Below are 20,136 nucleotides of genomic sequence, written 5' to 3' on the forward strand. Positions count from 1 at the left end.
TCTCAAAAAGTTGTAAAAACATGAACAGCACTTGTTTATATTTTTGACACAATCCGATGGTATTGAGGTGCTCATTTTGTCCTCTGTCTTGCCACTGGAACGCTTTAAGTGCTCGCCAGTTACATTCCACAATTACATATTCATTTCGAGGTATGTCACTGTAGAGCATATAAGAAATTATTTCAGCAACCATGTTATGCTAGACGTTCCAGACACTCAAGATAGAAGAAGCAGTTTTTGCGGATGGGGCTGTCCCATACTCTGTATGAAAGACAGCTATTAACAAACAAATGAAAGTGGCCTTCTAGGAACAGGATCCATCAGTGGTTGGCAGTTCTGCGCTGGGTCAGCCTTTGAATGACTCCTAATATGTGATGAAACCACAATCTTATTTCACGGATCCTATTAATGCAGAAACACAGGCCCAGATCCTTTATATGAGATTATTAGACCTACCAATAAAAGTATTTAATCCAGTCTGGGCAGGCTTGGGAGACAGTAGTGCCTGCAGGCTATGTCACAAAGATCAAGAATCTTGGGCTCACCTTCTGTGCAGGTCGCCCGCTTCAGATCATCAAAGGACTCTCGCTCAATCTGCTTTTGGTGCCGAGTGTGCACGCACCCACAGGCAAGCATCCTTTATTTGTTTTAGTAGCAGGTCCCCATTGGTGCTGGGGAGATGTGCTAAATTTATGAACATTTTAAAACAGCGCTCTAACGGCAACAGTACCTCATTTGGATCTAAGACAGATTTTAATTACAGCATTTACTTTGCATACGGGGACATCCATGCAATAGCTAGACTATTGACAGTACCAGTATAGCAAGTCTATAGTCTCCCCAACAGCCTAGAGAGCTTTTTATTAATTTTAAATGTTTGTACCACCAATTTTATAGTTTTTTGTATTATGTACTTTGAACCCCTGCCTGTCCCTTTTTATTGTGGTACCCTATTTGTAATGGCTTTCAGTAGCTATACAATAAAGAATTTACTTATATTTATTTTTGTCGCTGATCATGCTTCAATTAAGTTATTTTTTCCCACTTCTTTGTTGCTTCCTCCCGCCATTGTTGCTTGCCCATCTCCCCATCCCCTTCTGCTTACCTACATGACCCGTCTCCCCACTACCTCCCTCATTTCTTCTGCTTTTTTTTTTGCATGATCTGATGGTATTGGAGCACTTTTTCTGTCCCCCATATTGCCATGGTGCTAACACCAGCCAATGGTATTGGAACGCTGTAAGTGCTTACCAGTTGCATTACACAAGAACACATTAATTGTCATACACAGTAGGAAGCGTAAGTGATTTGTCCACAATCACAAACTGTTCAGCTGACCCCGAGATTCTAACTTAGTTCCCCAGGTCCCCTGTCAGTCGCTCCAGGTCCCCTGTCAGTCGCTCTGGCTGTTATGCCACATCTTCGATTCACTTCAAAGCTCCTAAACTGTTTCTCGCTATCACTTCCACAATTGTTCAGCAAGACCTAGTCAACACCGAACAAGCATTTGGCAAAGCCAACATATCGCGGCATTGTCTGAGCTATTGGCCTCGTCAATGTGAATTTCTTTTTGCATGTTTTGGAGCAGCACATCCTTCTGCTGTTCAGATCTGTCCCTTTAGGATATACCATATCATTCTGGGTCCCTCCTAATCTGTGCTTCTCAATCTGCAAATCACAAAGATTGGAGCATGAGTGAAACTTCGTCTCTCTGAAGGCTGTTTTCATCAGTGAACAGGCGAGTATTTAGCTTACTGGTTGAGCAGTCTTTCCCTCGTCTTATTATTTATCTCCTTTATGAGGTTTTTCAGGACAATTTGACAGATATTTAGATTACCTTTTCTAGGTCTTTTTGCATCACCAGAGCACACTCTGCTTCCCATATTCCATTCTAGATTTCCTTCACCAGGAGCTTGGGGACTGGATTCCCTTGTCCACACTGTGACAAGGTGGCTCTATATATACTGGACAATAAGGCAGTACAGTGTGTGTATAGAGTCCACAAACCCCAAAGGTTTAACAGAGGTTAAAGTCAGAACTGACCTTACTCTCCAAAGTGGTAGCTTGGTCGAGCAGTAAGGCAGTTCCAGAGGACAGTCAATCAATCAATCAAAGGCATTTATAAAGCGCACTACTCACCCGGAGGGTCTCAAGGACAGTGTAAAGCATTTGTTGTACACACTCAGTCAGCAAAAGGTTTCACACACAAGAACTGAACTCCAGGCCAATTGTTTTTATATCCTTAGATATAGGCGTTTTATTTTTAGAACCAACAGTTATAAAAATATACTTTTCGAGATACAAGTACTCTCAGGTAAATACTTTGCAGGGGAGCAATAAGTTTGTACACACAATAATCACAGGTTAGGTAATAGCAATACAGTTCTGAACCACACTCTAGCATTGAGCTCAATGGGTTTTTTATAGGAAAGTACAGTTGATTACTTTTTGGATTACTTTTGTAGTTCCAGGACTAGATCTTGGATTCAGTCCTGGGGTCTAAGCTGAAACCAGATTAGCAAAAACGTTTTAGTTACAGTGATGATTTTTCCTGAACATAAAGCTGTTTTAAAAGTTCACACTTGGAAACTTTTGGAGCTGATTCTCACAATGTTTTTCAATGGGAGAAAATTCAGGTTACAGGTAAAGTACGGTCGTGTTACTTTTATAACCCAGCACTAGTCTCCTAGGACCAGCACTGGGGGCTTAACTCAAAACAGGTAGGTGATTGCGTTTCAGTATGTCATACGATTTTTAAAGAATATTTGCAGTTTTCAAAAGTAGACACTTAGAAGAAATTTCATAGAAAACAGACAATGGGTTCCTATGGAGAAAATACAGGTTACTAGTAACCCTGCTAGGGTTTACTTTTGTGGTTCAGTACTGGGCGGAAAGGTACAGTACTGGCTTCTCTCCTGATCACAGGTGAGTATTTTCGAATTCTGACTTAGGCTGATTTTATAGGAATATTTTCAGTTTTCAAAACTTCACACTCGAGTCAAAAAATAGGTCGATGTTATCCAATGGCAGTTAAATGAATTACCGGTTTCCAGGTGAGTATTTGGTTGGTGAAGTTAGGGTTCTGGGCATAGACTCAGTGGTCCCCCAGGGTCAGGTGAGTACAATTAGTTCAGTCCCAGCGGCGCAGGGGCGGCCGGGTGCAGAGGTAGGTAGGCCCAATGTTATCCAATGAGGGAAATGGGGCCTTCGGTTGGTGGCTGCTGACTAGCAGGCCACGCAGCTCTGGGAGCTGGGCTCCTGGTCACTTGCTCTGGGCATGGGGGGGGGGGAAGTAGGATAGGGCAAAGAGGTCACAGCCAGCGGCACTCGGGCGGCAGGGTGCAGGGTGCTTTTGAGCCGTCGGGCGCTCAATGTTATACAATGAGGATCTTGAAAAAGGAACAAAGGCTGCAGGCTCGGGGACAGTGACTCTCCAGGGGCGACCAGCACTTCGAGAGCTAAGTTGGGATGTTGGAGCACAAGTAGGTACCCCAAAGGGAGGCACAGGGGGCTGTAGGATGCCGGGTGCAGGGGTGACTTTGGGTGTCAGAAAAGCTTACCCTCGGCTGGTCGCGGTTGGGGTGGCCCCTGGTTCTGAGTCTGCAGTTGTCGGCTGGTTCGTCGAGGAGGGTCTTTGGGCACAGGACTACGGGTCCCAGTCGCCGAGGGGACATCCTCGTTGTTTTGGTTCGGGTTGGCCCGGCCCGGGCTCGGCTGGTGCTGAGTGGGCTGGTCGGGAGCTTCCTGGTGGGCACCAGGTGGGTTGTTGCAGCAGAGCCTCTGCTGATGGGAGTCCCAATCGTCGAGAGGGTCAAGAAAGGCAGGTCCTCTGGGTGTCCCAAGGTTGCTGTCCGTGGAGGTCGCCGGGTTTAGGCAGGAGCAGGTTCCAGGATCAACAGGCCGGTAGGGCTGGGGCCAAGTCAGTTGTTGTCCTGTTGTTAGCAGCTGCACGGCGGCTCTTCTTCTTGATCTTCTTTCTTCTTTTTTAATATCTGGATCTAAGGAAGGTTCAGGGACCCCCTAAATACTAAATTTAGGGGTGTTACAGGCAGGGCAAGGGCAGGGACCAATGGGTCCCTGTCCTGGTGTGACAACACCCCCTAGCCTGCTCCTCTCTTGTGGGAGAGGGGCAGGAGCCTAGCTGGGATTGGGCAGGACTCCCCATCTACAAGATGGCCGGAGCCCGGGGTCGTGCTTCACCTCGCCTCCTCAACCTGATGGGTGGAGTTGGCACCCCCCCCCTTCCTGACGTGGTTTTTCCTGCCAGATTGGGGGTAGGACTGGTGGGGGCTGGTTGCTGGGTACAGCAAATGTTCTGGAGAAGCTCTCAGAGGCGGTATGCCTTTGAAGCTTCCCCCTGTCCATCCTGGGTTAGGAAACATAGCACATCGGCATGGATGTGATTTGTTGCAGACCCAGGAGAGCGGGGGGCTCTCCACCCAAGGGTCCAGCAGACATGTCTGCGGTGTGGCAGCCTCTGCAGCCACTCAGCCCAGACGTGGATTGTAGGTTTGGGTTTTGGAGGGCATCTCTGAGATGCCCTCTTGTGCATGTTACATTAAATCCCATACTGGCATCAGTGCGGGTTTAATGTGCTGAGAAGTTTGATACCAAACTTGTTAGTCTTCAATGTAGCCATTATGGTGCTGTGGAGTTCATAATGACAACCGCCCTGCACCATATACTCTTAAATGGCAACACTGCACTTACAGTGCCCAGGAATGGTCCTGGGTACTGTAGGGGCACAGGGCTCATGCACCTGTGCCCTCACCTCTGGCATTGGGTACCCAGCTAGAGGGGTGACTAAGGTATGCCAGGGCAGTGGGTTCTGTGGGCATGGCACACAGGGGTGTGTGCCATGTCGACTCTTGTTTTAGTTCTGTACTTAGGCACTCAGCCTGCAAAGGGGTGTGAGTGACAGGGTACAGGGCCCCTGAGGGTGGCACAATCAGTGCTGCAGCCCTCAGGGGTCTTCTCTGGCCACCATGCCCTGGGTACCTAGGGTACCATTTACTAGGGGCTGACAGGGAGCCAGAGATGCCAATTGGGTATTTTGTTTCAGCATTGTTTTTAGGGAAGGAACACAGGCCCTGGGTACCTGATTGGCAGGGACCCATGACACCCTCAGTCTAAGCACATCAGCAGTTCAGAACAAAGTGGGGGCATACCAAGGCAAGTAAGATGGCACTTTCTCACACACACCATTTCATCTTCATTCCTTTGCTCCTAGTCCAGGAGGAAGTTGCAGAGGTGATAGTGGTTCTCCTATTCTGGCCTCGCTGAGCTTGGATTTTTCAACCTCATTCAGTGTCTTCATCACCTCTTAAAACATTTTTTATTTTAGTTTTAATAACCAATTTTATGCGAAGACCTAATTTATCACACAGTAAAAATAGCAAGTGCTTTGGAGTTAATTTGATAGATCATGATAATCACACCTGTGCCCCCAAATGCGGTTGTGCTTCCCAGGACCGCCCGAGCTATGAAAATAGTTTTGTCCAGGTGCATGCACCATTCAACCCCCTTGTGCCAGCACCTGACAGCCGGTGGTGCCTGCTGTTTCCAGGCACTGTCACATTCTGCTCGGCGACCAAACAAGTCAGCCCCAAAAAGAACTGTTCTGCCCGAATTCCTCCAAGTACCAGCAAGCACAGACCGCGGGGTGAACTCCATGGTGGAGCCCAGGACAGCAGAAAGTTATTGGCCCACTCCCTCCCAGAAGGGCTGTAGGACTGGGCAATCCCACGCCGCATGGAAGAAATCTGCAGTTGGTGAAGCGCATCTAACATGGGTTGCCGAGGTGTCTCGAAGAAGGTGCTGCAGACGTCTCAGAGCAAAATAGAAGGCATGGAGTTAATTAAATTGGATCATGCGCAGTCACGATGAAATCATCAATTCCCGGGGTGCCATGCAGGCCTCTACAGTTTTCACCATCCCAACTTACCCACGTATTTTTTATTTATTTATTTGAGTTTATATAGCGCATAAATCACCGATAGGTCTCATAGCGCTTGCAGAAATTTAGAGAGAGATATGGTAAAGAGGTTGCCCTAGGTCTGAAAGATCGATGTTTGCAGGTTCTTGCGTAATATTTTTTTGTTTGTGTCGGCTCTGATAGATAATGGTAAGGTGGTTCATGTTGCAGGGCCCAATTTAGAAAAACATTTGTCCCCATTTCTGACCGTTCGTACTTTTGGAACTGTTAACAGATGTTTATCTGAGGATCGAAGTCTTCTGGCTGGACAGTGCTTCTTGAGTTTTCTTTCCAGGTACTTTGGTCCCTGGCCATTGATGGATTTATGAACCAGGCAGCAAATTTTAAATTTGATGCGTTTCCTTATAGGGAGCCAGTGTAGCTTCTTTAGGCAGGGGGCCGATGGAGTACGGGGTGGGAGGTCTAAAACCAGTCTGGCTGCTGTATTTTGGATAGTCTGAAGTTTAGTCAGAGAGCTTTCCTTGATGTCCGCTAGTAATGCGTTTCCATAGTCCAGGCGGCTTATAATTAAGTCCTGCACTAGGGGTTTGCGAGATGCTTGAGGTATCCATTTAAAGACTTTTGTAAGGCTACGCATTATTCCTACACTGGCGTGCACTACTTTACATGGGCGGACATAGATAATTTGTCGTCAATGGTGACTCCCAAATTCCTTACTGAGTTTTTCGGAGCAGGACAGAGGCCTAGTGCCGGTGGCCACCATTCGTCTGTGCAGTATTTATTCGCATTACCGAATAGTATTATTTCTGTCTTCCCTGCGTTTAGCATTAAGTAGTTGTTTGACATCCAATTTTTGATAGAAACCATGCACTTTTGGAATCTGAGCTACGTGTCCGAGATGTTAGGGCCTAAGGTGATTAAGAGCTGAGTGTCATCAGCGTAAAACACTGTGTCGAAACCGTAAGCTCTAATCAACTTAGCCAGTGGGGATAAATATATATTAAAAAGGGTGGGGCTCAGTATTGAACCCAGAGGGACACCCTTATCGTTGTCTGCACTGGCTGAGGTGAAAGGTCCAGTTTTGACCCTAGATTTCCTGCCCGCTGGGTAACTTTGGATCCACCGTAGGGCGGAGCCCTCGACACCGATCTCAACCAAACGCTCTAAAAGAATGCTGTGAGAGATGGTGTCGAAGGCTGCCGACAGATCGAGTAGGACCAAGATGGCGGATTGTCTGGTGTCCATGGTCAGGCGAATGTTGTCTACTACCTCAAGTAAGGCTGTCTCGGTACTATGGAAAGCTCTAAAGCCTGATTGGGATATATTCAGCTGCTTGTTTTCTTCCAGGTGTTTAACTGTTTGTTTATTTGTGATTCCATGATTTTCCCAAAGAGGGGTAAAAGGGATATAGGGCGGTAGTTTAAAGGATGCTTAGGGTCGGCATTATTCTTTTTATTATTGGTCGGATTATAGCCTCTTTTCATATTGTTGGAAAAATGGATTGGGCTAGTGAAAGGTTCAAGGTTGCTGTTATTTCGGTGATAATGGGCGGGGCAATTTTGGTCAGGATCTGGGCGGACGCTGGATCTGCTGGGGATCCTGATTTGGTTTTACTCATAGTGGCAATTACTTCTACCTCAGAGTGTGTGAAATTCATGTAGAACATTTTGCAACGGTAGTTGTTCTTTGGGTGATAAGTTTATTGACCCTTCGCCGATGGCGGGTGTAATCTGGGTGGGGAATAATTTGTGTGTATATCCTTTATTTTGTCCTTAAAATAGATGTAGAGGACATTGGCCCACTCTTGAGACTCCATGCTTGGAGGGTGGCATGAAGAAGGCTTAGTGAATTCTTTTACTATTGAGTAAAGTTCTTTATGTGAGTTCTCAGCTTGGTTAATTATGGTTCCAAGATAAGCTTTCTTTGCTGATGCTATTTGATCCATATAGTCTTTATGTAGTGTTTTGTATGTTTGTTTATCCGATAAGTTTTTAGTTTTTCGCCATTGTCGCTCGGCTGTTCTTGTGGCCTTTTTAACAGTTTTTAAATTCGGCGTAAACCAAGGGTATCTTTTACTGGGACTTTTGGTTGTCTGTTGCGGGGCAATGGAGTCTAGGGCTGTAGTGATTGCCAAATCAAGATCAATGGCCGCCTGATTAGGGTCAGTAAGTTGGGTCATTTGGGGAGAAGTAAAGTGATTTGAAAATGAGTCCAGGGTGATTTTATTCCAAGGCCGGCTCATTTTCACTTCCTTTCGGTGTGATGATCGGATAGGGTTTACAGCAATATTAAACTTCATTATATAGTGATCTGACCATATGATCGGATAGAGCTCAATGATCTGAATAGCCTGCGTATTTGTAAATATAAGGTCTAGGGTATGTCCGGCGTTGTGTTGGGCCGGTCTCAAATAGAGTCAAACCTAATGAGTTGTTACTAGTGATCAGCACGATGGTGTGTGGATCATGCTGCAGTTCAGCATGATGATTAAAGTCCCCTATTAGGAGGAAATTATTGCAGGCTAGGACGTAAGGGGCTAAAATGTCCAACAGTTGTGCGGCAAAATTAATTTTATTTCCAGGGGGTCTATAGACTAGAGCTCCTTTCCAAGACTCTTTGTTATTTAGGTCTAAAGAGAAAATGAGGAGTTTGCCCCAGCTTGCTATGTGTGAATCGATCATGTGGATTTTCATGGGGGATTTATAGACAACTGCTCTACCCCCGCCCTTCTTGCTCGTCCTATCTAATCTGGAGATGTTATAGTCAGTGGGGAGGGCAACTGCTAAGTCAGGGGTGGATGTTTCTTGGAGCCACGTTTCCGTAATGAAGAAGAGATCGGGTTTTTCTTGATCTAATAATGCCCAGATTTCAAGGGCATGTTTTGGGAGAGAACGGGCATTGCCGTACAGGCAATTGAGCTGTTTAGGATGGGATGACGAGGGCTGGTTCTGGTTTTGGCTGGGTTTATTATGTGGAGTGGTGTTAAATGAGATGAGTTCCAGTCGGGTATATCTAAGAGTTGTCATGATGGACAATCTGGTGATAAACTGACAGGGAATGGCGAGAGGCGATGGTCTAGCGCAGACGGGCTTGCCTTTGGCACGCCGCTGCGTGCGTCCGCTCGGCGCACTCTCTTTTATCCCAGAATGGGCGGGACCGCTGGCAGCAATGAGTATGGAGCGCTAAGCGGTGTCAGAGACCGGAAGTGAGTCTGACTGGTGATTAAACCACTCCGTACAATCGGCACACGCCGTGACGGACCGGGGGTGCACCAGGTACAGGTAGGCAAGTCAGTGCAAGTTGCATACAATTAAAATAATTAAATTTGATATTTCGGCGCAAGATTAAAATCGGGGGTCAGAGTCAAGAGCTACCTTTCAATTCTATCTCCTTACGATGTTGTAAGAGTCCTAAACTCCGTTTAGGCCGTTTCCAGATCATCCGGAGTGTGAGTCACAACCGAGTAATAAAGTCTTGAGGTGGCACCCGTGCCCTGGAGCCCAAAGAGGATCTTCACTTCTAGTGGATTATATTCGGGGAGCGGATCTTCCAGGGAAATGTGAGCCTGCAGAGCCTTACTGAGCTGGAGATAGCGAAAAAACTGAGTTAGACAAAGTGTTGGATCTGTAGATCCTGAAATGTATCAAGATTACCCACCTTGTAAACATCCCCCAAATAGAAGATCACAATCCGATCCCCGGATGTGAAGCCCTCCGGAGTTGAGAGCTGACAGAGCCATGTTCCCCGCCACAGAGGGGTCGTTCCTGCAAGCCAGCGGTCCCATCCAATAAGTCTGATAGCATTCCTCCAGCAGGTCAGAGAAACCTGGCTACAAGAGGGCAGTATGGCAGGCAGACGTGCCCTGTACAGCAGGGCTAGTAGTTAATCCAAGTCCAGTGCATAAATCTCCAGGCGGTATGCTGGGTCATCCCACCCACCTGTGAACCACTCCATTATCGGCACCATTTGAGCTGTGTGGTAGTAAAGGTATAGGTCCGATAGGCCCTGGTCACCCTCAAAGAGGGATTTATGCAGTGTCTGAAAAGCCACCCTGTTTATAAAGTTGACAATCTCGGAGTTAAAGAACCGGAACAAGGTACGGTACATGGGTTAAGGATAGTTACTGAGGGTGTACAGGTAGTTTGGCAGGCATATCTTTTTAAAGAGAGCAATACGCCCCACTGGATTCAAAGGGTGCGCCACCCATGGACCCAAGTTGCGGTTGACCGTTTGGGGTAGCCCTCGATTATTATTGGCCCTAGCCAGGTCCAGGAGAAGGGACACATGGATTCCTAGGTAAGGGAAAGAATTGCGTTGGACGGGGATGTTAGGACACCAGATCCGCCCATGGGCATCTTTCCTCACCTCCACCAGGCAGGAGTTACTCTAGTTGACACAGAGGCCAGACGCGTCGCCATATAGCTGAAGTGGGAACAAAGATCTGGGGCCAGGACGTAGCGGGTTCTTCAGAAATAGAATGATGTCATCTGAGTAAAACATGTGATCGTCAAAGCCATTCCCAAATCTGGAGGTTGCATCATACAATTTGTGCCAGAGGCTCTATAGCTAGGGTGAATAGCAGAGGGGAAAGTGCATGATTTGTGGAATGGAGACAACAGGACTGTGTTTATCACACCCCGACCACCCATGTTGGGGTAGAGAAGATGTACCATGTGGCAAAACACTTCCCCCCCCCCCCAATCCAGCTCAATGTTGTACTCAATCTAGAAAGTCCTGTGAAATAGTGTCAAAGGCATTGGTAAAGTCCACCAGCAGAAGTTCTAAGGGGCCATCAAGGATAGGTGCCCCAGACAGTGGTGCATGGACCCTCCTGATACAGTGGCATGTGCTTCGGCCTGGCATGAACCCACATTGGTCTGGATGAATCCGATACGGTAGGCCCCGTGCCAGCCGAGTTGCCAGGATTTTGACATAGATCCTTGTCTGCGTTGATGAGGGAGATCGGACAGTAGGCCGAACACTGGTACTCTGGGAAGGTCCACTTTGGGTAAGACCACATTGGTGACACAATCAAGCTTGGGTGCGAAAGCCCCCTTCTGTATGTCTGCATTGTAGAAATCCAAAAGATGGGGACAGATAATATCGCAAAAACGCTTATAGTATTCAATAGGGAACCTATCTGGGCCCAGAGGTTCCCGGATTACAAAGTCGTCCACGCAGAGTGAATATCCTCAAGCTGCAGGTCCTGGTCAAGGTCCTGAGTTAACACAGTCTGCAGGGGTATGCCATTAGAAGTAGGTGGTGTGGGTTGCCGTGAGTACAGCTCCTGATGAAAAAACACTAAAGTTTGGGTAATGGCCAATAACAGCCCGAGGAGACCCTAATCGCTGGAACTACTTTATCTGAAACACCGAAGTCACCAGCCAGTACAGGAGCTTACCTTACTTGTCACCTGATGCATAGACATATTGATTGGAAGCCATTCAACATTGTTTGGCCTCCTCAATGGAGCTTTGGCACAGCTCTGTACTGGCAATGTCTAGGAGTTGGCGAGTATCCTCCATGTTAAGATATCGCAAGTTAGCCTCCATGCACAATATTTGGCCTTCAAGATCAGTCATGTGTGACAGGCAGTGTGTCTGTCAGTTTGACATACCCCTTAAGGTGTGGACCACCGCATCCTAATTCAGCGCCTCATGAATATGGGAGTATCGGGCTCAGCCCTGTCTTGGCTGACATCTTTCTTAAACAACCGAACGTTCAAGGTTTGGGAAGGTAACGCTCGGTCCAACCCTATCCCTCTCCAGTGTGGTGTGCCGCGGGGCTCCTCGTTGAGCCCTACCTTGTTCAACGTATATATGTCCCCACTGGAAGATGTGGTTATTCTTTTTGGGATCAAAGTAGTCACCTATGCGGACGACACCCAACTAGTCGTCTCGCTTACCCAAGTGGATCAGTGTCCCGAAAATCTCCACCCTTGTCTTTCCGAAATACATGCCTGGATGAGTAAATCTCTACTTAAATTGAACGGAGCCAAGACTGAGCTTATGCTCTTAGGACATAAGTTGCCATCTCTAGCCGATTCCATCTGGCCTCCCTGTCTGGGGGCTCTTCCCTCCCCACAAAATGAAATTAAAAGTTTAGGGGTCTAGCTTGAAAAGGACCTCTTATTCAGAGCTCAAGCCAAAAAAAACGGCCGGCATTTGCTTTGGCCTACTTCGCTCTGCACGAAAAATTCTCCCCCTACTACCGCCCCACTCGAGAAAGCTTCTCATCCAAAGGTTAATCCTCTCAAGGCTGGACTACAGTAACGCCCTTCTCTTGGGCGCTCCAGAAGCTACCACAAACATTCTCCAACGCGTCCAAAACTCTGCAGCCAAGCTGCTTACTGGCAAGTCTGCCAGGTCTTCAGCCAGACCTGCTCTGAGATCCCTCCACTGGTTGCCAATACGTGAGAGGATAAAGTTCAAATCTTTGTGCATCGTCCACAAGTCCCTACAGGGAAAGGGACCCCCCATCCTGAGGAGTCTAGTTAATCCCTACAAGGCCAATAGGGCCCTCCGCTCCGATCACGGGCACCTCGCCAACGTTACCAGAGTAAAGAGGGCTCGAACAGGAGGACGTTGATTCTCTGTTAATGCGGCGATTCTGTGGAACGCACTTCCTTTCACGATTCGAACCAAACCCAACTACCTGAGGTTTCGTAAGCTCCTCAAAACCCTATTTCCCCAGGACTCCTAAGTTAGTATTCCTCTCTCAGTAATCTCTGCTCTATAGCGCTGGGACGCTCTCGGGTATCCATGCGCTTTATAAATCTGTTTTCATTTTATTCAAGGTGGTCTCTCGGGGAGGGCTTACTGGGCGCCCACAGCGTCGCCGCTAATGAAACCAACCCTACTTTAAGTTAAAGAATGCCTCGAAGTCTTCTGTGACGAAGGCAGTTCATTCAGCATTTTGTAAATGCCAAGCACTAAATCTCCAAGCAGGGCGCTGACCACCTGCATTAAAGTCCCCTCCGACCACAGTGACCCTCTAAGGGAGAGTCAGGAGGAACAATCGGTTCTTTTGGAGGGTGGGCTGCAGTAGGGGCTGGACGACATAACATAATACAAAGTTACAGGCGCACAACACCCATTGGACTCCGGGCTTCAGCGCCCCCCCCCCCCGTCGTGTGTGGCAGCCCTGGACGACACAGATCCCGGGCACACACACAGCCACACCCGAATGTTTCACAGGTCTTTAAAAGACCATGTGAATGTTAATTAGGCCTTGCTGTTGTTTCACCCCTTGTTGGAGGCCCTGCAGCTTCACTCTGCCTACTGATTAAAGGTTCAGCCCCCCCCCCGCAATTTTTCCTTAGCCCCCCCCCCCCACCGAAATTTGGCTCTAGTTGCGCCTCTGCAAAGTTATAATGTTTAGCCTCCAAGTGGCCTTCAACACCCACATTACAACCCTGCGAGTCTGTGTGCTGACCAGTACCTGCTAACGGGAAGGACTTAAGCAGCAATATAGCGTCTGCTCTGGAGCCGCGAGCAAAACCAAAGTGATATACTCAGTCATAGCAGAAATGGCCCAGGGATGTGCAGCGTGTGACCACCAGATGGGTCTCCTGCAGGAGAATGACTGCCGGCGTTTGGCGCCAGATGTACCGTAGTACGGCCGAGCGCTTGATCCGGTCCCGGAGGCCGTTGACGATTCAAGTGGAAACCGTTAACTTGGGGTAGGTCATGGTGTTCCAGGGAGCTAAGGGGTGGCCTATGCTAGCAGACAGGATCTAATCTGGTCCTCTGAGGACACAGTGTGCGAGACCATGCCGATTAGAGAGATGTGACGGTTGTGTCTGATGTTATAAACGTAAAAAGGAAAAACACATTTTGAACCTCCCTCCCAAAACACCCCACACCACACTTGACCCCGGGAAGAATATGTCGCCCTTGACTAACTACCCACAACAAGTTAAGTCAGAAGGAACATCTGTAGCCACAAGGCGCCAATTTAGAATGATGTAGTGCCTCACAATGTAGAGCAATGTAGATAAAAACAAACATTTACGAGGAAGCACACCGGCAGACCAGGAAGGGCTGTCCCTCCCGGGTTCTTGACAGAAAAGCATAGGACCATTCGCCCCATGTGCAGTTACTTTCAGTCACCCTCTGGGAGCAGGAAAAGGTGATCTCCAGGGATGAAGTGCCAACCAGGCAAAGTGATCTAGAAAGCTGGGAGGAGGCATCCAGGGGCATTCTCTGTGGACCGGAAAATCATGGGAGTGTCAGATGGGTTACCATTCAGCGTTGGTGAGGGCGGGGCTAGGATTCTTAACTGCATCCTATCCAGCCCCAAGACCTCTGGAAGCAGTAACTATTTTCCCTCCACCGAGGATGAGACTGTGCCGGAGCATACACCACTGAGTCTCCAGTGTGGAATCACTTGGGAGAAGGTCGCCGTAGCAGCTGCCGCTCCTTCGCACACTCCCAAGCCTTTGAAGTATCGAAAAAGAGAGTATTAGACTGCACGATAACTTTTAGGTGAGCAGGGAAGAGGAGCATGTAACGCAGGTTGAGTGCCCACAGCTTTTGTTTCACTTCAGCAAATGATCTTCAGCACTGCTGCACCGCCCTGGTGTAGTCAGTGAAGATAAGGGCTCTAGAATTGGAAAACTGCAATTCTGATTGAGAGCGGGTCTCCTGAAGGATGGCAACCTTGTCTTTGAAATTAAGATGTCGTAGGATCACAAGCCGAGGGACGTCCCAAGGCAGGGTCTCTGTGCCAGGAAAATGTGTGCACTCTCGATGACAAAGAAGGCGGACAGTTTTTTTCCCAGGGACCCATGTTCTGAACCAGTCTTCCTGCTGCCCCAGGGACTCCGGTAGACCAACGAGTAGAAGGTTATTGCGCTGTGACCTGTTTGCAGCATCCTCTGGTCGGTCTGTGAGCGCTGACTGCAAGGCGGATATTTTAGACATCTGCGTTCCTCTTAAAACATTGATATGAAAAACTAAGCATATTTAATTGAACCAGGGAGCATGTTTCCCCAATATCTTATGTGGGATATAGGGACCTTCATAATCTGATTGGATGGTTGTTCTAAAATAAATTTGGTGCAGCTATAATAATGCTTTTTTCGATAGTGCTGGAAAAACGGTGCACTGTTGATTCTCATTTGCCTGGACTGGGCAGGGATGTTTTGCACATCAGTCTGTTGAAACGCTGGTGTTTGCCCTCCTGTTAGTGTCCTACTGAGGCCCCCAAAGAACCACGTGATGGGAAGTGTTGGTCCCAGAAATAAAATTAATGTACTAATATGGGGACATGAAAAATCATTGTTAAAGCACTCTATGCAGCCCTTCAGTGGGCTGGGTTGCCCTGCTGTCCACAGTGGAGGCCTGGCTGTAGGGTACCCACATATCTTACACCCTGTGGCCCCTGCTATCCTTCGTTACACATGGTTCACACGCATTCATTCTGACTCCCAAGAACCCTCATTCAAGGTACTTCACATTCACTGCTTCTAATATTTTTCTTACAGTAATTTTCTTACACAGCGCGCCTGGAGGAGGAGTTGCTACATAGCCAATCACCATGTGGTATTGTCACTGTTGGAGAAAGATCTGAAAGAAGACCAGTTACCATGCAGCTTTGCTGCTGGATATTGATCATGTTGCAAGCTCCACATTTTCAGTCACTTTCTCCGTGTGTGTGTATATCTCTCTCTCTCTCTCTTTTTTCTTTTTTGGTTTGTCTGGATATCACTCAGAGGGTCGGAAGCAGCTGCTGAAATGTGTAGAACATGCCACATCTCCGGTTCAGGCCCCCTGAGCAAAACACAGACAATGTGTCTGAAATATACCACATCTCCGGTTCAGGCCCTGTAAGCAAAACACAGACAATTTGTCTGAAATATAGGCAATATTTTCTGTCTGCCTTTTGAAGTTCTCCCCTTACGATGGGAACTTCATTTTCTGATGCCTTTTCATAACCCAGTACTTTGATTGTTCACCTTAAGTCTGCTAAGGCGACTGTACAGCAGAGGGGCCCTACTGCTGTGTTCTGTATTGTGGTACCCCAAGATGTTGCTTTCGTGTTGATGTTTTCTCTTTAAAAAAGCTGGGACAACACACCCAAATTCACCTATTACCAAACGCCTGCCCTAGCCAAAAGCCAGACCCCCTGGCTTTTCCAGTGCCTGTTTTATATGTAAATGTTACACACATGATTTTATTTCTTTTTTTCTTTTGTTAAGGGGGCATAATCATGTTTTTTTTGTCTTTCTAGCAAGACAGATCGACTTGCCAGAGGATCTGAATGTTACCGAAAGAGCCTTAATTTAAATCCTTTCCTGTGGTCCCCTTTTGAAGCCTTATGTGAAATAGGTTGGTATTTATCTTGTTATTAGGATTTTTATTGTGCGCTGCTACCATATATTTTTCAATCACTTGTATGGATTTTTTATTTTCCATTGTTAAATCATTGAAAGCGAGCTTTACCCCGTTACACTATGCTTCTATTCAATGGGTCTGCCATCTTCAACCTCTTCTTCCTTAATTCAGCAATTGGTATTTAACCCTCATAGCCTCCTCCTTTAAGCCTTTCCTACTTTCTAGACTGCACAACTTTCTTATTCGTTTGAGCAATTTATGACCTTCAGCCAGGGCTTGTCCTTAAATCTTCACTTTAACTTTTGTGGTGTGCCCCAGCTTTTCACTTCCCAATAATTTGGATGTACTTGATAGCCATACTTCAGTTACCTACCTTATAAAGCTAGAATTCATTTAATTTGTGAGAAATCAATTTTCCTCATACTGGGGGACACCTCACAATCCTATTTCTTCTGAGCAGTCTGTTGTAAATTAAAGTAATGTCCATTCTAGGTGGTATCTTCATGTTTCTATTCAGGCAAGATGTTACACAGAGAGCCCCACCAGGAGCAGCCTCACTGCTTCTCAGCCCTTCTCCAACTGACACTCACACACACGAACATTCCATTCACCAACATTCTCTCACACAGACACTCAGGCTGAGCAGCAGCAGTATAACACATCCCCCTTCTTTGCAACGGAAAAGAAGGGAATCAAAAGGCATAAGAAACTTTGCAAGAATACATGAGATGACAACTTACTAAAGCATAGCATGAAAAATTAAAGATGGAACATTCATGCGCTAAAATGACACACACAGCAAGAAAAAGCTATTGTTTGTAAGCAAGGAGTGCAGAAATGAAGAACAATATAACCATCAGAAAGCCAAAGTTCTGTAAATAATGTGATGCAACTATGGTGAGCAGTACCTCAAATGGCTGTATGGCAGTTGAGTAACACCCATAGACAAGTCTCAACCAACACAGAGGAATAATAGACGTTGTCCTCGGTCGAAATGGGTAGCAAAACACGGTAGAGTTTAAGTAAAAGCAGGGACAGTGGGACTTCTCAGCTCACGAGGGTCAAGCTCTGCTAGGTAATTCTGTATGGTTCCCCCCCACCAGAGTGGGTAACAGACGAGGTGGGGAAGTAATCCCTCAGGGCTTCGACCCAGCCGGGCCCTTATTCCCAATGAGGCCTGCTGACCGCCTCTGATCCTCTGATGCTTCTGGAAGGGCTGCCTCTGATATTGTTGTTGCGGCTTCTGCTGTTGGCCAGCTTGGCGACCCTGCCCCCGCTGGAAACGTTGGGAGGAGTAGTGTCTCTGGAAGGGGCGAAAAGACTTCCACTGGTCGTTTGGTTTCTCCAAACCGACTGCCTTCAGCGTCTCAACTTCGGCCTTCATGTGGGCCATCTCCTCATCCGCATGAGTTTTGAAGAGAGTAGTACCCGAAAAGGGCAAGTTGGCAATACGCTGCTGCGCCTCCGGCTTAAGAGAGGTAAGGCGTAACCAGGAATGGCGTCTCAAATTTACTCCATGGCAGTACCCATGAGCAGCCCAAATATCACAGGGGTCAGGCACATGAGTAGCAGGCAGAAAGAGAATACACACTCTGTGGGGGTCAGACTTGGCCTTCTTCCTACCACACTCAGGGCACTTGTCAAATAAAGTGGCATTTCGACAAGATAGAGGTGGTAAAACTGGTCAAAAAAGACCGCAACTGGAAGAGGAAGACCCCAGACGTCGAGTGAAACACAAATCTCACTGGAAAATATTCACAAATTGGAGATATATCCAAAAAGGTAGAGCTCAATGCTCCAGGGTCCTGCTAGCATGAGCAGGAAAGAAGAACTGAAAGTAACTTGCCTGGGGCTGTGCATCATGGGATACCGAGGGTCTCTGGAGTGTTCCTTACAGGCACGGTATCCCTTTTCCAGACACATAATGGCAGCCTATGAGGCTTGTCTGTCCAACCCTTCCTCTCTATCATGACAAAGGATTTTTGTGAAGGAGTTTTCTCTAGGTGTGGAAATCTGTAAAATGTGTACATTTGTATATTATTTGGCTATCCTTTTTCACTTCAGGATGAAGTGCTGGCCAATGTAGCCTGGTTAATGTTAGGCTGCATTATTTGTCTTTGATTTTCTCTTAAGTGTCTATGCGGGACTGCAGAAGAAGACAATTTAGGAGTCTATTTTGATTGCTCCGGGATCCACGCACATGGGCGGACTATTCACAGATTAGGAATATAACAGAGATACCCCTACTACAGAACTGGAGTTACAGGTAAGAAACTACTCCTTCAGGAAACACTGTCCCAAAGTGGCAGGACAGGGACCACTGTACCAAAGGAGAGGGAGCAGGTCAGTAGAGCAGGGACTCGCACAGAGTAGTTGGGGCGACCAATGTGGGGTCACTGGTGGGCTTTCAGGGGTTGATGCACAGGCTGTTTGGCAAAATGAAGGGCGTGAGTTTCTTTCAAGCTGACATTTTAATCATCGCTGGGTGTAAAGGAGATCATAACCGTATTTTGAATGACATGTTGGAAGTTTTACAAAGAATGGGTTTGGCTGTTAAACTTAACAAGTGCAAATTTGCACAGAGAAATGTATTTTACTTAGGACATGTTATAATGAGGATGGTGTGAAACCCAAATCTTTGTTGATCAATGCCCTTGTTAGTTCACCTGTCCGAAAAGATGAGGGGAGATCTTTTTAGGCATGGCCGAATATTGTGCCAAGTTTATACCTAACTTTGCCAGCAAGGTGTACAACATACGTTCACTTCTTAAGAAGAATGTAAAATTTGAGTGGTCGGCTGAATGTGAGGCAGAATTTTCCCTAGTCAAAGCTGACTTAGAAAAGGTGAGTGCGTTAAGCAGTTTTGATCCAAACTCAGGATTTTTTTTTTAATATAATTCTTTTTTATTAAACATTGGTTCAAATAGACATTACAGATGGTTCGCAAAGTTGTACAGTGCAGTAATCACAGGAGGAAAAACATTAATCATTACATACGATGGGAATGCCACAGGGTAAGGGGGTCATCCTATACATCACATCTTGGCGGTACACAGGGGTCTCCACAATAGCCATTCTAGGGACCCCACACACTGGACCACTTTTTGGGGCATCCCCATGCCAGGTTAACTGTCTTCTCTCTGAACAGACCCTCCAGGATTCCGCGGTTTGCCGCAAAATCGGCACTTTTGTTAAAATGCCACGATTTTTACAAAAGTGCAGCGAAATCGGCACTTTTGTAAAAATCGCGGCATTTTAACAAAAGTACCTGCGAAATCGACACTTAAATGTCTTCGCTTTCTCTAGGAAAATCGTTTTCCTCATTTTGGAAACAATGCCACAATAAACTACTACAGGGCACAATGTTCATAATGTTGCACTTTTTTCTCTCTGCAAAGCTACAAAGTTTTAAAAATATTTATAGGCCCAGGGAGGAGAGGTTTCTTGTGGTAAAAACCTTTCCTTCTATTGCTGAAAGCTTTAAAAGTTTAACAGGACGAAAAGACTTCGATGAATTCTTCATAGTGGGAAAACACAATATAAATCAGTTCTATTTTATATACCATTTTGTAACTTTCGTGAGAGAGGAAGAGGGTGGACGTAGCATAGGAGTCCTGCAGGTCAAATTAAAAAAGACTATAATGTATTTTATTTTCCGTTAATGTCTTGAAACGATCTAGTCTCACCTGCCGCCCCATCAAGGGCATTTAAAACAGTCTTGGGGGCTTTGAACATTTCAAATAATATGCTTTTTGTAGTGGCAACGTTCTACTATTGAATTAAAATGTAAATTGTAAATTGATACTTGTATAGCACACTACTCACCCGCAAGGGTCTCAAGGCGCTTGTACGAATACCGCTGTG

General features: G+C 46.7%; 1 protein-coding gene across 3 annotated transcripts in view; it reads left to right on the forward strand.

Moving 5' to 3' along the window:
- The window catches only part of CDC27 (cell division cycle 27), a 1,228,661-nt gene that overhangs the window by 296,681 nt on the left and 911,844 nt on the right, over positions 1-20,136 (forward strand). For all 3 annotated transcript variants that reach the window (XM_078645032.1, XM_078645031.1, XM_078645033.1), the window contains exon 5: positions 16,169-16,266. In XM_078645032.1, coding sequence (XP_078501158.1) covers positions 16,169-16,266 — 98 coding nt within the window. The remainder of the gene's footprint in view (positions 1-16,168; positions 16,267-20,136) is intronic.

The sequence above is a fragment of the Lissotriton helveticus genome, chromosome 5_1 (assembly GCF_964261635.1).
Source record: "Lissotriton helveticus chromosome 5_1, aLisHel1.1, whole genome shotgun sequence".
NCBI lineage: Eukaryota > Metazoa > Chordata > Amphibia > Caudata > Salamandridae > Lissotriton > Lissotriton helveticus.